Source organism: Cornus florida, unplaced genomic scaffold, assembly GCF_030987335.1.
Source record: "Cornus florida cultivar Cherokee Brave unplaced genomic scaffold, ASM3098733v1 CherokeeBrave_3.0.0_Hap2_Chr08, whole genome shotgun sequence".
Lineage (NCBI taxonomy): Eukaryota > Viridiplantae > Streptophyta > Magnoliopsida > Cornales > Cornaceae > Cornus > Cornus florida.
The window spans coordinates 43,215,690-43,231,809 of NW_026775578.1; the positions used below are offsets into that span (position 1 = coordinate 43,215,690).

Below are 16,120 nucleotides of genomic sequence, written 5' to 3' on the forward strand. Positions count from 1 at the left end.
ACATATGGTTGAATTGATGATTTTATTAGATTATTTCAATGATATATTGATAAGAATGGTTGAATTGATGAGTTAAATTGAATTATTGTGGGTCGGATTTGACAAAATGGTGGGATGGAGGTTATGAAACTAAAAAATTCTCTATTTTCGCGACCTCATTGGCAGCAAGAAATTCGTGATCCGAGCCAGCGAGGCTGACCCAGGCCTCGAATATGCCAACTAAATCCTCGCCGTCGTCAACACACTCCTTACCACCGAGAGTCAGTTCAACAACCTGGCATCTGAGATGGGCTTAAAGGTTTTGTCGACAAAGGCGAGCTTGTTCTTATTAGGGTTCAAGAGGAGTGCGAGTCGGTGGTACTGAGTGGCGATCTTGAATATCTTGCTACCAATGAGTCGCGGCTGGTGAGGATCTTGTCGGTGATGAAGATCATCACTCGGCCTCTGCTGCTGCTACTATTGTGGGTGCTCTGTTCTCTTCTCTCTGTAATAAGTGTTTTTTCTAATTTATTTTCTTTTGGATTTGTATATAAAATGTCTACCTAAGGTATCTTATGGTGGAACAGGCTGGTCATTAACAGGGGCGGTGAGTTTTTATCGACGGGGAAGAAGACTTAAACGATATATTAAAAAAGAATCAAGTCTATAGCCAAACATAACCTTGGAGGGCAATTTGGGCATTTCGTCTACTTTTTTTTATTGATGCCAGTAAATAGTATCTCTGATCAGCTTTGACCGTTAACTGAGGGGGACACTGATGTGTATCAAAAAAAGTAAAGGATCTGACTGAATTTTTGCAAATGTGGGGGGTCTCTTTGAAGATTGGACAAACCACAGGGGGTGTAACTAAATTAAACCCAATAATTTATTCACATACATTACCTATGAGGCTATGACATCCCTTTTAAAAGTATGAGCCCGAAACCACAGCTGGGTCATTACGTTGTAACCTCGTCCAAATGGACAACAAAAACAAGGACTTAAGGGTCTATTTGGAAAGTGTAATGATATTATTTTTCTAATATTGATATCTAAATTTGGATCTATATTATGTTTGGGACGACTTATATTAATTTGGAATAGTTCATAATATATTAAAAATTTTGGTCAAAATTTTTATCACAAAATTGGTGATATTGTGTACTTCAGTACTATAGCGAAAGAAGTAAAATAAAATTTTGAATTTCTCAAAACAAACTTTCAATTAAAAGACATTCAGTTTTCTAAGCTTAAATGTTGGTCATATGAGCAAAAATTTTTTTATTTTTTTTATTTTTTATATACAAGCATATATTAAGTTATTAAATTTTTTTATTATTTATTCAGTGACTTAATTTTGTAGAATTATATGTATTACTGTATTCATGTCGTACCGTATCAAGACCACGTCTGTGTTTAGACTTCATTGACTTATTATTCTACGAAAAAACAGGGAAATTTTTTTGTTGTATACGTGAAAGCTACTTTGTATTATTGTTACTGTGTTGTAGGGACTTAGGTGTCTACTGTGAAAGTTTGTATTATTTAAGTTTATTATAGGGACATAATGTTTAGGTTATTTATTTATATTATAATATTATTATATTATTTAATTAAATATTGAGTTGCATAATTAATCAATTACTTCTTAACATATTTTAATTATTTCATAACATATTAATATAAAATTTGTTATATCTTTAATCTCACATAAAATATATATTTTTCAATAATATATTTTTGTACCAAATAAATGGGATCCTCACATCAATCCTATTTTTTTCATTCTCTCTTTTTAGATCACATGTCTTCTCTAAAATTTAAGTTTTTAAATCGCGTGCTATGATACTTTCGATCTAGGCAAACAATTCTCTCTTTCAGTTGCATGAACCCGTTGCACTTGTATCTTTTTCAATGCCCAACAATAATATTTTCTGAAATGGTAATTTTAGATCATTAATAAAGAAATTTATTAAAAAAACATCTAAATAAAAAAATTTCTCTGACCGATGGTATTCAAGATTGTGCTAGTTAATTTGCTTAATAGTAACCGAAAATTTTACAATTTGTAAGTATTATATTGTTCACTTCACAAAAAAATAAAAATAAATAAATAAATAAAAATCTAGGAACTTGGATAAGTGGAAGAAATTAAGTTACTATCATTGAAGTATATACAATTTTTTTTTTTTTTTTTTTTTTTTTTTTTTTTTTTTTGGGTTAAAGCACTGAAGCGTACACTAGAATGCTCTGATTGGTACCTTGATTTCTTTCCCAGCATTTCTTTTTTCTTTTATGTTATATGATTTTTTGTTCGATTTTCTACATTTTCGTGCTGATTAGACTGAAAATAATAGTGTTGATAGGCATGCCTTTTTCTTTCAAAAACAAAGATCAAGTCCATGGTATTGGCTTTTCTTTTCTTCCTCGTTTCCTTTTTTTTTTTTTTTTTTTTTTTTTTTTTTTTTTTTTTTTTTTTTAAGTTTAACTCTATTTTTCTTTCAAAACGAGGCATATGAATGCTAAATTTATTTATTTAATGGTGATGAAAAACAAAATAGTAATTTTCTAAACTATTGCAAATAGAGTCTACACAAAGACATTTTTTTCAGGTTGATTTCATGAACTCTTCTTTAAATTATGACATTTTAAACACAAAAATATTGCAAGTAACATCCTCTCGTAGCCAGTACTAAAATTATTTATTTGTAAAAAAAAAAATTAGCCACAATTTAATTAGATTTTCATTTGAATAAATGTACACAACAATATAATTGAGAAAACTAATGAAAACTATCATGAGATTACTTCATGATAGCATTACTCAATTATTTATATATATATACATATATATATAAAGAGTAATATTCTCCCTAAATTATTAGATTGAGATAATTTTTTAGTAATTCTGCATTACTAACATTTATTTTGACACATGGTACTCTGCTAGATTAAAACTTATCATAATAAAAGCTTCTCATTAATTTTGAAACCCACCGCTGGAAAAAAGAGGTACCGTGGTGCCAAAATACCAGTTGGGTATTGTAAAATTTCTTACACTGACTTAATTTATTTTAAAAAAATAATTATAATATATATATATATATATATATATATATATATGTTATGTTAATTTGTAGTAAGGGAATGGATGTTGATACTATTCCTAATATTGTAATCATAAAACAACTAATGAATGATACAACAATGAACATGAATCACATGATGTAGATCCTTCTTCTTGTTTAAAATATCAAAAATTAAAAATAAAAAAAAAATGGAAAAAAATAAAAATAAATATATTTCTCTAATATCATCCAGACTAAGAATGAGAAGGCAATAGCCTTGTTTCAACTTTCAAGAAACAAGTTGTAACAGTCGACTCCTCCTAGTCGTTGTCGTGGTGGTGGTGTCGTCGGCTTCTTTGTGAATCCAATCGAGTAAGAACCTGCAACAAACGCTGAACAACCCAATTGCTATATCGAAGAGACCATTTTGGGTTGCAAATAATCTATCAAAATATACGAAAAGTGAAACCAAAAAGAGTAACGTTACTGTAGAACCCAAAACGGTCTCGTAAACAATCACAGGATTTGACATCACTCCACGAATTTTAGCCATTAATTTAGCCATAGTTCGTGCACTCCAAACCATTACCAGAACCCTCACAAACCCCACACACATATATAAAAATTATTTTGTTATTTAATCAATGACAAATTTATTGGTTAAATACATAAAAGGATATATTAGGTTGGATGTAGTGTGATTGTCCATTGGTAAGGCATGTGTTGCTTGTGACGAAATTCAAATCTCCACTCCATCAATAAATTTAACAAAAAAAAAAAAAAAAAAAGAATATAATAAGTTATGAAATTATTTTGTTATTTATTTCAATGACAAATTTATTGTTTATGTACATATAAATATATATTATGTTGGATGTAGTGTGATAGCCTAGTGGTAGGGCATGTGTTACTTATGGCCAAAGGCCTAAGTTCGAATTCCCACTCCATCAATAAATTAAAAAAAGAAAGTATATAATAAGTTATTAAATTATTTTGTTTATTTATTCAATGGCAAATTTATTGTTTATATACATATAAGTATATATTATATTGGATGTGGTGTGATAGCCCAGTGGTAGGGCATGTAATGCTTGTGGCCAAAGGCCCAAGTTCGAATCCCCACTCCATCAATAAATTAGAGAAAGTATATAATAAGTTATTAAATTATTTTGTTATTTATTCAATGACAAATTTATTATTTATATATATATAAGTATATAATATATTGGATGTGGTGTGATAGCCCAGTGGTAGGGCATGTGTTACTTGTGGCCCACTCCATCAATAAATTAAAAAAAGAAAGTATATAATAAGTTATTAAATTATTTTGTTATTTATTCAATGGCAAATTTATTGTTTATATACATATAAGTATATATTATATTGGATGTGGTGTGATAGCCCAGTGGTAGGGCATGTATTGCTTGTGGCCAAAGGCCCAAGTTCGATTCCCCACTCCATCAATAAATTAGACAAAGTATATAATAAGTTATTAAATTATTTTGTTATTTATTCAATGACAAATTTATTATTTATATATATATAAGTATATATTATATTGGATGTGGTGTGATAGCCCAGTGGTAGGGCATGTGTTACTTGTGGCCAAAGGCCTAAGTTCGAATCCCCACTCCATCAATAAATTAAAAAAAAAAAAAGTATATAATAAGTTATTAAAATATTTTGTTATTTATTCAATGGCAAATTTATTGTTTATATACATATAAGTATATATTATATTGGATGTGGTGTGATAGCCCAGTGGTAGGGCATGTATTGCTTGTGGCCAAAGGCCCAAGTTCGAATCCCCACTCCATCAATAAATTAGATAAAGTATATAATAAGTTATTAAATTATTTTGTTATTTATTCAATGACAAATTTATTATTTATATATATATAAGTAAATATTATATTGGATGTGGTGTGATAGCCCAGTGGTAGGGCATGTGTTACTTGTGGCCAAACGAATCCCACTCCATCAATAAATTAAAAAAAGAAAGTATATAATAAGTTATTAAATTATTTTGTTATTTATTCAATGGCAAATTTATTGTTTATATACATATAAGTATATATTATATTGGATGTGGTGTGATAGCCCAGTGGTAGGGCATGTATTGCTTGTGGCCAAAGGCCCAAGTTCGATTCCCTACTCCATCAATAAATTAGAGAAAGTATATAATAAGTTATTAAATTATTTTGTTATTTATTCAATGACAAATTTATTATTTATATATATATAAGTATATATTATATTGGATGTGGTGTGATAGCCCAGTGGTAGGGCATGTGTTACTTGTGGCCAAAGGCCTAAGTTCGAATCCCCACTCCATCAATAAATTAAAAAAAGAAAGTATATAATAAGTTATTAAATTATTTTGTTATTTATTCAAGGCAAATTTATTGTTTATATACATATAAGTATATATTATATTGGATGTGGTGTGATAGCCCAGTGGTAGGGCATGTATTGCTTGTGGCCAAAGGCCCAAGTTCGAATCCCCACTCCATCAATAAATTAGATAAAGTATATAATAAGTTATTAAATTATTTTGTTATTTATTCAATGACAAATTTATTATTTATATATATATAAGTAAATATTATATTGGATGTGGTGTGATAGCCCAGTGGTAGGGCATGTGTTACTTGTGGCCAAAGGCCTAAGTTCGAATCCCACTCCATCAATAAATTAAAAAAAGAAAGTATATAATAAGTTATTAAATTATTTTGTTATTTATTCAATGGCAAATTTATTGTTTATATACATATAAGTATATATTATATTGGATGTGGTGTGATAGCCCAGTGGTAGGGCATGTATTGCTTGTGGCCAAAGGCCCAAGTTCGATTCCCCACTCCATCAATAAATTAGACAAAGTATATAATAAGTTATTAAATTATTTTGTTATTTATTCAATGACAAATTTATTATTTATATATATATAAGTATATATTATATTGGATGTGGTGTGATAGCCCAGTGGTAGGGCATGTGTTACTTGTGGCCAAAGGCCTAAGTTCGAATCCCCACTCCATCAATAAATTAAAAAAAGAAAGTATATAATAAGTTATTAAATTATTTTGTTATTTATTCAATGGCAAATTTATTGTTTATATACATATAAGTATATATTATATTGGATGTGGTGTGATAGCCCAGTGGTAGGGCATGTATTGCTTGTGGCCAAAGGCCCAAGTTCAAATCCCCACTCCATCAATAAATTAGATAAAGTATATAATAAGTTATTAAATTATTTTGTTATTTATTCAATGACAAATTTATTATTTATATATATATAAAAGTATATATTATATTGGATGTGGTGTGATAGCGCAGTTGTAGGGCATGTGTTACTTGTGACCATGGAAAAGGGATAATTTGTCTTGAACCTCGAATATTTCTTCTTCATTCAATGTCTGACACTGAACATTAAACGATGCATCAATATAATATTAAATAAAAACTGCCAATGCATGATCAATAAGGTATCAGAATTAAATTAGAGCCTTAGTTCAATGGTTGCTCGGATTTCTGTGACCATGAAGTCAAGCGCAAGCTTGTATTTTAACACTTGTTATAGTGGGATTAGAATTATCAACACATTATTCACACCCTATCTGCCTCATTTAGAAAACTCAGAAACAGGATAGCAACTCTTTGATTTAACCAGTGAAAAAAGTTCTTAGTATTTGCCTCAGTGGCAAAAGCACAGATAAACCTCTCCAAAAGGGTACTCTTGGGAAAATGAAGATAGGAACTTTCATAGGATATACCTCTCCCTCCAAAAGGATCCTCCTGGGAAAATGAAGATAGGAACTTTCGTAGGATATATTTAAATATCATTGATGCTGAAACCTCCTTCTCCTCAAACAGTCACAAGAATCAGCATTCAGAGTTGACAACATATATATAAAATAAATATAAAAAACAAAATGGCAGCATTAAGAAAACTAGAAAAACAATTTGAAATTATAAAAAGCTGAAACTAAAAAAAGGCCAATAAAACTGAACCAACTAATAATGTGAGAACTATTTTCTTACCGAGTCTGAAGTTGATTCCTGCTTTGGGATTGTAAGTGTAGTAATATGGAATACCCTGTTTTTCTACAGACAGAATAAAAAAGAACATAAGAAATTACACTTATAAAAAATCAAAGATAGCAGCTTTTTCATATTTTCAGAAACTTTGTGCTAATTACCAGTAAGCCAGCAAGCAAGCACACCACATGTTTCTAAGTTTTTTGCTGTATTTGCTTGTGCCAATCTCAAAAAATCTTCCATCATCTTTACCGACTGCAATAGGAGTAAAATGATATTAACATCACATTTATCAACAACATAAATACGCAAGATTAAAGAAGTTTGTCAGCATCAACTGTTAACAAAAAAATTGTAGCTCAAAAATCAGCACAAGGCATACAATGTGTAAATGCTGATAAGAATTAGAACCAGGAATCTCATCCTTGGATGGATTCGCAGGCCCGGGTTTTGGATCCGTAACTCTTGACGGGGAGATTGGAACAATATCTGGTTGTACTTGAGCAAGCACAGGAGGTGGAGAAGGTTGCCTGATATTGCCCAGTGGAAGATAATTTCTCCTTGCTTCAATATTAAATGGAGGACAGGAATCCACTGAAGGAGATACCCATCTACCATCATCTAAGGAGAGCACTGATTCCATGGTAGATCTATTCACTTCCAAATCGCCATCTTTTACTGCCACGATGTCGTATTGTCCAGCCTGATTCAGACTATAACAATAGGTGACACCAGATAAAAAAAATATTACAAGCAGGCAACTTTAGAAAAATATAATTAGCATAAAGTATCAAGAGCAATATTTGAGGCAGTTCTCTCAAATGCTACAAAAAGAATATTAACTAGGACCTCAAACCAGGTACAATAAAATAAGTAAGAATTTGCAGGTTAAAATAGGAATCATCGAGTTTTGTTGAAGTCCTGACCCTGAATTTTCATCTGCAGTTAAGTCCATATTGCTTGGATAATGAACCTGTATTACATAATGGAATTGATCAATTCAAGGAATTTTAATTTAATACTAGATAAAATGCCATGAATGAATTTTACCTTTATCTCTGCACTAGGACCCAGCCACCGACCTTGAAGACCATCTGGGCCTAAAATTGAGTGTCTAGACAATGTTTCCTTCTTGGGAAGAGGTAGACTAACAGATCTGCATGTCAACCATGTACCATAATGTCACCCTTCCGAGAATTAGAAAAAACAGAGATGTTTAAAATTTTAAATTCACATTTACAAATCAGTATCAACAAGATACAGCCTAATCGTCTTCAAACTCGTGCAAAAATATTTTGTACGCAGTTTAGATAAAAGCAACTATCAGAGAAATTAAAAATACAAATCGAAGGAATACAGACATACACCTTTATATATGCTGGTGGAGTCTCTGGAGATCTCTGAACCCAATTAGGAGTACGAGTCCAAAAACAAAAATTTATACCTTCCACTAATGGAACTCATCTAAACCAACCATAAAGTATAGACCATATACCATGACCCAATAACATAACATGAACTGCACCAGGACTTGCAACTACAGCTTATAATTGAGAAAACCTACAAATTATAATAATACCCTTGATTTCTAAAACACAGTGCTTTTTTCTGCATATTATTTGTCACGCCATATTTCCATTTTTGGATGTCCAGCATAGATGGACACTTCAAAAAATCAAATTATAGATTGCTGTAAGATTCCTATATTACACTTTTCTAATTGAATTTGAATGCAACAACTAGCATGAAATTTTGAACAAAGGATTAGTCTTGAAAGTTTTTACTTTCACTTTTACAATGCATTCAATGCTTGCAAACTTGAAATTGTAAAAATGGAAAAAATAGTACAGGATGGAGTAAAAAACTCATCTAGTAGCATATAACCTAAAAGATTACGAAAGGTATAACCATGCATGACTCAAAAAGAAAATAGCATGGTCCCAAGTGTCTGCATATCATCTAACATGTGCCATATCAAAGCTTCATTCTCGGAAACATTCTTATACCTGTAAAGTGCATCTCCACTTTTCTCCATCATAGTTCTAGCCTTCTAGGTATTCAACTCTCAAAGCTATGTTCCCATACCATACATCAATTCCAACAACGAACCTAGGATGACCTAAAAGATCCACCACCCCTTCATAAGACCAACCGCAGAAAATTCCTGTAATCCCTCCAAACCCAACCACCCAACTGCTCCAATATTTCCCTCCACCAACCTTCTCCATAAGATATCCCAAATTAAACATACACGATCAATCCCTTGATAAAAAAACCTCTGTCATTAACTGAATAACAAACAACATACCGTTGCATTTAAACTAATTCCTGAAAATTAAAAACAAACTCGCAAAAGTTGCAATATGCTATAAATTTTAAAGCTGGAATCATTGATCCTTCATTGTCCAACAGAAAAATCAAAACTCATAAACAGAGACACTTCTACAAAATTCTATGTCTGCATCGGACATTAACACTTTGCAAACACTCCTAGACATGCATTCAACACAATCTTTTGAGTTTAGTTAACACCATTGAGGACCGTTCTCTCAAAATGAGACATAGAGTACTCTGGAAATGGGCAGTCACACAGTAAGTGAAGACAACAAAAGCCATAAAGGATAGTGGCACTCATGGAATAGGATAGAGAAATCACCGTTTGATGACTATAACTTCACCCATGACATATAAAGACCACAAATTCCAGTAGCAACTTCCAAAAATACAAACTTAACAAGTATTATAGAAAGCACAAGCCAACGAACATTATTTACAGGCCTCAAAACCCTAAAACATGATGTTACCATTGAACAGTGTACTCACAGCTTCTGGAACTGCATGTCAATAGAATTTGATGGCAAAACCCGAGTCTGACCATTGTTTTGCATCCGTGAAGACAAAAGCGCCATCCTAACTGGCTAAGACCACAAGAAGAAAGAAAAAGAATGAGGAGGAAAAAAAAATTTGGAACAAAATTTTGGAAAACATAATGACTGAAATTAAATTAAGAAAGAAAGGACACGACGACTTAGCAGACATTATAACTGATATGCTCCTAGGAATAAGGACAATAAATAAATGCATAGCAAATGAATCCATAAAAATTAAATATTAAAAGAACCACTCATTGAAGGATATAAAATAAGAAAAAGGAAAAAGAATTGTTCATAACACTCTAAAGTAAACATAAGTAAGACTTTAAAACACCATGTACTGGCTAAATACCTGGTTATTATCTATGCTCAAAGAAACTTCCCTATTGACAGATGGCCATTCCAGAGAAAATGCATCTGAACCATATGTTCTTTCTCGGCCATCAAGTTGATAGTGTTGAGCTCTTGCAAAAGCTTTGTTCATTTCATTCACTCGACGGTCGAATTCTGGCTTCAAAGATTCAAGCTCATCTAATACAGCTAACAGTTTCTGAAACAACAACATAACAGCAAGAAGATGCCGTGTCACCATGAATCTGAAACATATAAATAGAGTAGCTACGAAAACAGGTACACCCTACTCACCTTCCTGTAATATGTTCTCTCTTTTGTAAGAAAAACCTGGTAATCTCGATGGAATGGTATTGTTTCAGACACCAAACTGGGAAAATGAAGAATAAGCACATGCATCCATATGTCTCATAAATTCAGCAATATGGAAAAAACTGACAGCAACATTCATTCCTCACCTTGAATACCTAAGAAGTATGATATACAAGTCTACAATATTCCTTTCCCCCCGATAAATACTTGCCTGGACACAAGTGATATGCCAAGAAATAAAGTAATTTACATCAGAAAACAGCAAAAAAAGAGAGGCTCAATTTTATGTTGCTTAAGAAATTGAGTTACTGTAAATCAATGCCCTTATTCCAAAAAAGGGAGGTGCTTCAGATATAAAGGATTTTCGTCCTATTAGTTTGGTGGGCTGCATTTACAAACTCATTGCTAAGGTGCTCGCTTTAAGGATGAAGGAAGTTATGGATGGAATTATTTCGGATTCCCAGAACGCTTTCGTTGGCGGACGACAAATTCTTGATTCAGTTCTTATTGCTGGCGAATGTGTGGATTCCAGATTGCGGAGTGGTATTCCTGGAGTTCTATGCAAACTTGACATTGAGAAAGCATATGATCATGTGAATTGGAATTTCCTACTCTATTTGTTACAAAGAATGGGGTTTGGAAGTAAGTGGAGGAAATGGATTGAGACCTGGCTTTCGTCTGTCAAGTTTTCAATTCTTGTGAATGGCTCTCCCGCCAGTTTCTTTGGTTGCTCTAGAGGTATAAGACAAGGTGATCCTTTGTCATCTTTCCTTTTTCTTGTTGTTATGGAGGGGTTAAGTAGACTGATGCATAGGGCAGAGGACCTTGGTTTTGTTAAGGGTTTCAGAGTGGGTAGAGATTTAGACCATCAGATGGAGATTTCCCATTTACTCTTTGCAGATGACACCCTAGTTTTCTGTGATGCTGATGTGTCTCAACTTCGACACTTGAGGTGTGTTCTGACTTGTTTTCAGGCAGTTTCCGGGCTAAAAGTCAATGTGACAAAGAGTATGCTCGTCCCAGTAGGGAATGTTCCGGATATTTCCTCTTTAGCTGCAGTCCTTGGATGCAGAGTGAGCTCATTCCCTATTCCTTATTTGGTTTGCCCCTAGGGGTCTCTTCTAGTTTAGTGGGGAGTTGGGATTCTGTGATTGACAGGTACGCGAAGAGATTAGCAGGTTGGAATAAGCAATACTTGTCAAAAGGGGGTAAAGTTACTCTTATAAAGAGCACCTTGTCGAGCCTTCCCACTTATTTTCTCTCTATGTTCCAAATCCCTTGTTCCATTGCAGACAGGATTGAAAAAATTCAAAGGGATTTCCTTTGGGGTGGTAAGGGCGATGAGTTCAAGTACCACCTTGTCAAATGGGAGGATGTTTGTAAGCCTGTGAAATTGGGTGGACTTGGTATAAGAAGTTTAGTTCCTTTCAATCAAGCTCTCTTGGGTAAGTGGTTATGGAGATTTGGGAGGGAAAGACATCGACCATGGCGCAGGCTAGTCTCTTGTCGGTTTGGCGAAGAGGCTGGAGGTTGGTCTACGCGTCCGGTTACCCTAGCGGGAGGAGTAGGGATGTGGAAGGCTATTCGGAAAGGATGGGATGTTTTTTCGGCTCATATCAGATTCAAACTCCATGACGGACGTTGCATTCAGTTTTGGGAAGATCTCTGGTGTGGGGATCAGTCACTTTCTCGTACTTTTCCAAGATTATATAGCATTGCCGTTAATAAACACGCCTACATAGTCGACTGCTATCGGCTTGATAGCGGCGGGATTATATGGGATGTGCATTTTCGGCGCTCTTTTCAGGATTGGGAGATGGACGAGGTATGTGTTTTTTTGGATCTTCTGTATCGACAGGAGGGCGTTGGTAGAGGTAATGATGTTTTAAGTTGGGTTCCCTCTTCTCATGGTCGTTTCGAAGTTAGATCTTTGTTCTTATGTTTGTCAAATTTTGTTAATCGAGACTTCCCGTGGAAAACTATTTGGCGGTCTATGGCTCCAACTAGGGTGGCTTTCTTTGTTTGGACTGCTGTGTGGGGAAAGATTCTGACAATTGATAATTTGAGAAAAAGGGGCAATTGTATAGTTAATTGTTGTTGTCTATGCAAGGATGGCGAGGAGTCCGTTAACCACCTCCTTTTGCATTGCCCTGTGGCGATTGACTGTTGGAATCTTATTGTTGGGTTGTTTGGTATGTGTTGGGTTATGCCACGATCTACTAAGGAATTGATTCATATTTGGAGAGGTTGTCGAGTGAGAAGAGACGTTCGCGAGTTCTGGAGAATTGTACCACATTGCGTATGGTGATGCATTTGGAAGGAGAGAAACAGCAGAATGTTTGAAGGAAAAGAATCGCCTACGGAAACGGTCAAACTTTACATTCTTCGTTCTCTCTTCAATTATGTGAAGAGGAGCTTTTGTTCTTCTTCATATGATTTAATTACTTTTCTGGATTCTTTGGGGCCTTAGCTCCGGTTCCACTTTTGTAATTGGGATGCGTTCTCCTTTTGAACGCCTTTTTTAATATTATTTTTACTTATCAAAAAAAATATATATATATATATTAGTTCATACTTATATGACAATCTAAATAAGAAAAGTTGGAGCGTTTTTAAAGCACTTTAACAGATTGAAAAAATTCAATTACTTTGAAATAAGTCACTTTATAAATGAGAAAACATGTCCTTACTTAAAGCTAATCCACTATGAACATAACTTTACAACCATGTCTAACATGTACATGCTGCTGGTAACAAGACACTTCAGATGTAAGTGCATTAGCAAAATTCAACATTGAATGTCATATTTCCGTTGTTCCCCAACTTTGTCCTTAAAAGTCTTACATTCACCGAATGACACATACTACCAAGTCCGGTTTATCAAGGTTGTTGGAAGGAGCAAACCAGCTCGTCCTCGTAGCAAACAATCTCATTCTACTGAAACTTATTAACCTCCTACATTGCATACTCATTCACTTTGAAATAAACACATCAATTGCTATCTAATATTATTTACAACAATTCGATTACAAATAACGATAACAAACTGTCAAATTTAGACTATAGCAAGATGCTTTTAATTTTATTTTATTCTCTCTCTCTTTTTTTTTTTAAATGGTGTTGCTAGGTTGGAGCAAAATTTCTTCAGTCAGAACTTCACAGCGAAACCGAGAAGTTATTGAGGCATCACAACCGTTGTATCGTTTATTTTTAAGAACGAAAATGATTTTTTTAAAGGGGAAGATGAATGCATTGAACCTAAAAAACCAAATTGAACACTTGTAAATTGCACTAAATTAACTTTTTTAAATCAAATCAGATCCATTAAACAATGATCATGAAAAACAGAGATATATAAAGAATTTGAATATCGAACAGGTATATACAAATAACCGAACCTGTTTGACAAGGTCATCGGCGATTCGGTAGTAATTGCGGAGAGCGATTCGATTGTCGACGTCGATCTTTCGAGCGACCGCATTCAAATTGAACGGATTCTCCGGAAGCGGCCTCATTTTTCGGCGTGAACAGCCGGGATTTCTGTGGTGCCGGGAGGGTTCACGGCAGAGGTAAACGGAGTCGTTCCACTCGGCGACGTAAACACCAATTAAATTGAGAGATCGATGGTCTGGACGTATCCGCTAAGTAAAACTCATCGTATTAAAAATAGGCTTGATTCTATAGTTCAATTCAATCTTCTACTATGTTTATACGTATATGTCGACATATAAATCTTTCATGAATTTTATCCCAATTTTAGGTCAAATCAATATATAAAATTAGAATAAATTCAGTTTTGCGAAATTCAACTAGTTTCAAGACGATACATTTTAGAATACTTCTGCGTAGGGATGAAAGGAGTTCTATATTCAGCTAAAAAGAGTCAAACTTCAAATCCAAATCCTTTTCTCGTTGATTTGCACCATTTTTACGCTCAAAATCAATCAGAAGGTCCAGTATCCTTCCTTAAATAATAGGAAGTATATGTTGTTCCATTATTCCAACATTATATGCTGCCCCTTCGTTAGCCCTTCAACATAAGCCCTCGTAAGGGTAAGAAATAATAGGAATGGTGCTGATTTTCATTTTTCTTCGACCTTTTTTCAGTTTCAAGCACCACCTTTTTCCTGCCTATTACTCATCTTAAAAAGCTGAAACGACCAGCACAGTCTCCAATTTAGGAGTTGGAGGTTAAGGCACTCTCCTTCAAAGGGGATAGGTGGAAGAGTAAATAATTCAAACATCTGATTATTCTTACAGATTTGAGCTATTACAAATTATTCAATATTGGAATAATCTTCTTTTGTCAATCATAATGCCCTATTCAGTATGCTTGTATCAATACTTAGAAGTCATTTTAAATCAATTATTCTCACGTACCAATGATATTGATCATGATGCGCTCCACGAGACATGCGATATGCAAAAAATTTGGCGAAAGACTTCCAAGGGTAATTTTTAGGAATATTTTCTTATTTTAGGGTTATAGTATCGGATAGGGATTTGAGTCGTTAGACTATCTAGTAGTTCTTTTATTATGTTCAAGAAATATACATGGCTTTGGTATAATAGTGATTTATAGCTTTATGATTGAATATTCGATTTAGTAAGTCCTTTATCTCTCTCACACACACATTCATTCTCTTTCCCCTCATGTGTCACTAGGATTTCAACTAATTCTTAGATCACAATGACAAAATTCACTTAAAAGGTGAAAGGGTTGAGATTCAAATTTTTAAAAAGCTCCATATAAAGGGATGTTATAGCTATAGCAACCACAACTATTCAGTTTAAAGTTGATTCCAACAAATGGCATGCCAGGAAATGCTGGAACGCTAAAATACCAAAATCTCAAATTAGTTTATCATGAAAATAACATAGTCCACGCCAGCAAAATTTATAAGGAATTGCAAGCATTTATAATTGGAACTCATCTTTCTGCAGGCATGGCTAATGATAGGTATTTCAATAACAAAACAAACCTCAACTCAGAAAAAATCAGCCAAGGAATTGCAAGAATTGACCCATGTCACATCAAACATTAGTTTAATTAAAAAATAAAAATAACAAAATTTATCTTTTTACATAAGATCATTAATTCCTTTAGAAAAACTCAGCTAGTTATACATGAAGAAATCTCCAAGATAGTACACACACACAAAAACAAAAACAAAAAAGCGCAGATTAAAAGAATTTTTAACTGCATATTATAACTATCCAAATTCAGAAACAGTACAAGGATATCCACCAGGAATGCATGCAGTAAAAAGCTAGGAAATAAAGGGGGGGAAAAAAGTTCAGTGTGGACAACATTGGAGTTCGTGTTATGTACCTGAAATGTACCTGATTCCACAATGCAGCAGGTAACATAGCAGCCTGGTAATCGATAGCTCCACCTACTTTCAGAGCAAAAAGCTCTACTTAGCAGCCCAACCTCATGAATATAAATCATAAGAATCTAAAGAAAAACCCATTATATGAGATAAGGTTGGG

General features: G+C 33.5%; 1 protein-coding gene across 2 annotated transcripts; it reads right to left on the reverse strand.

Moving 5' to 3' along the window:
* Nucleotides 1-6,546: 6,546 nt before the first annotated feature.
* LOC132271515 (AMSH-like ubiquitin thioesterase 3) lies at nt 6,547-14,640 on the reverse strand. Of its 2 annotated transcripts, XM_059772912.1 has the most exons (11): nt 14,026-14,639; nt 10,774-10,838; nt 10,610-10,685; nt 10,317-10,514; nt 9,915-10,009; nt 8,142-8,247; nt 8,018-8,064; nt 7,474-7,804; nt 7,253-7,346; nt 7,095-7,157; nt 6,547-6,911 (listed from the first exon to the last, which is right to left on the reverse strand). In XM_059772912.1, exons 1-11 carry the CDS (start codon nt 14,140-14,142, stop codon nt 6,886-6,888), a joined length of 1,218 nt encoding a protein of 405 aa, XP_059628895.1. In that variant the 5' UTR covers nt 14,143-14,639; the 3' UTR covers nt 6,547-6,885. The 2 variants fall into 2 exon arrangements, with proteins under 2 accessions (XP_059628895.1, XP_059628894.1); XM_059772911.1 differs by having other exon boundaries at nt 6,547-7,157; nt 14,026-14,640.
* Nucleotides 14,641-16,120: the final 1,480 nt, after the last annotated feature.

Coding starts and splice junctions, on each gene's coding strand:
- LOC132271515 (XM_059772911.1), bottom strand. CDS start 14,142: ATGAGGCCGCTTCCGGAGAATCCGTTCAATTTGAATGCGGTCGCTCGA. Junction 10,839..14,025: donor CCGATGACCTTGTCAAACAG/GTTCGGTTATTT, acceptor ACTTGTGTCCAG/GCAAGTATTTATCGGGGGGA. Junction 7,805..8,017: donor ACTGCAGATGAAAATTCAGG/GTCAGGACTTCA, acceptor CTATTGTTATAG/TCTGAATCAGGCTGGACAAT.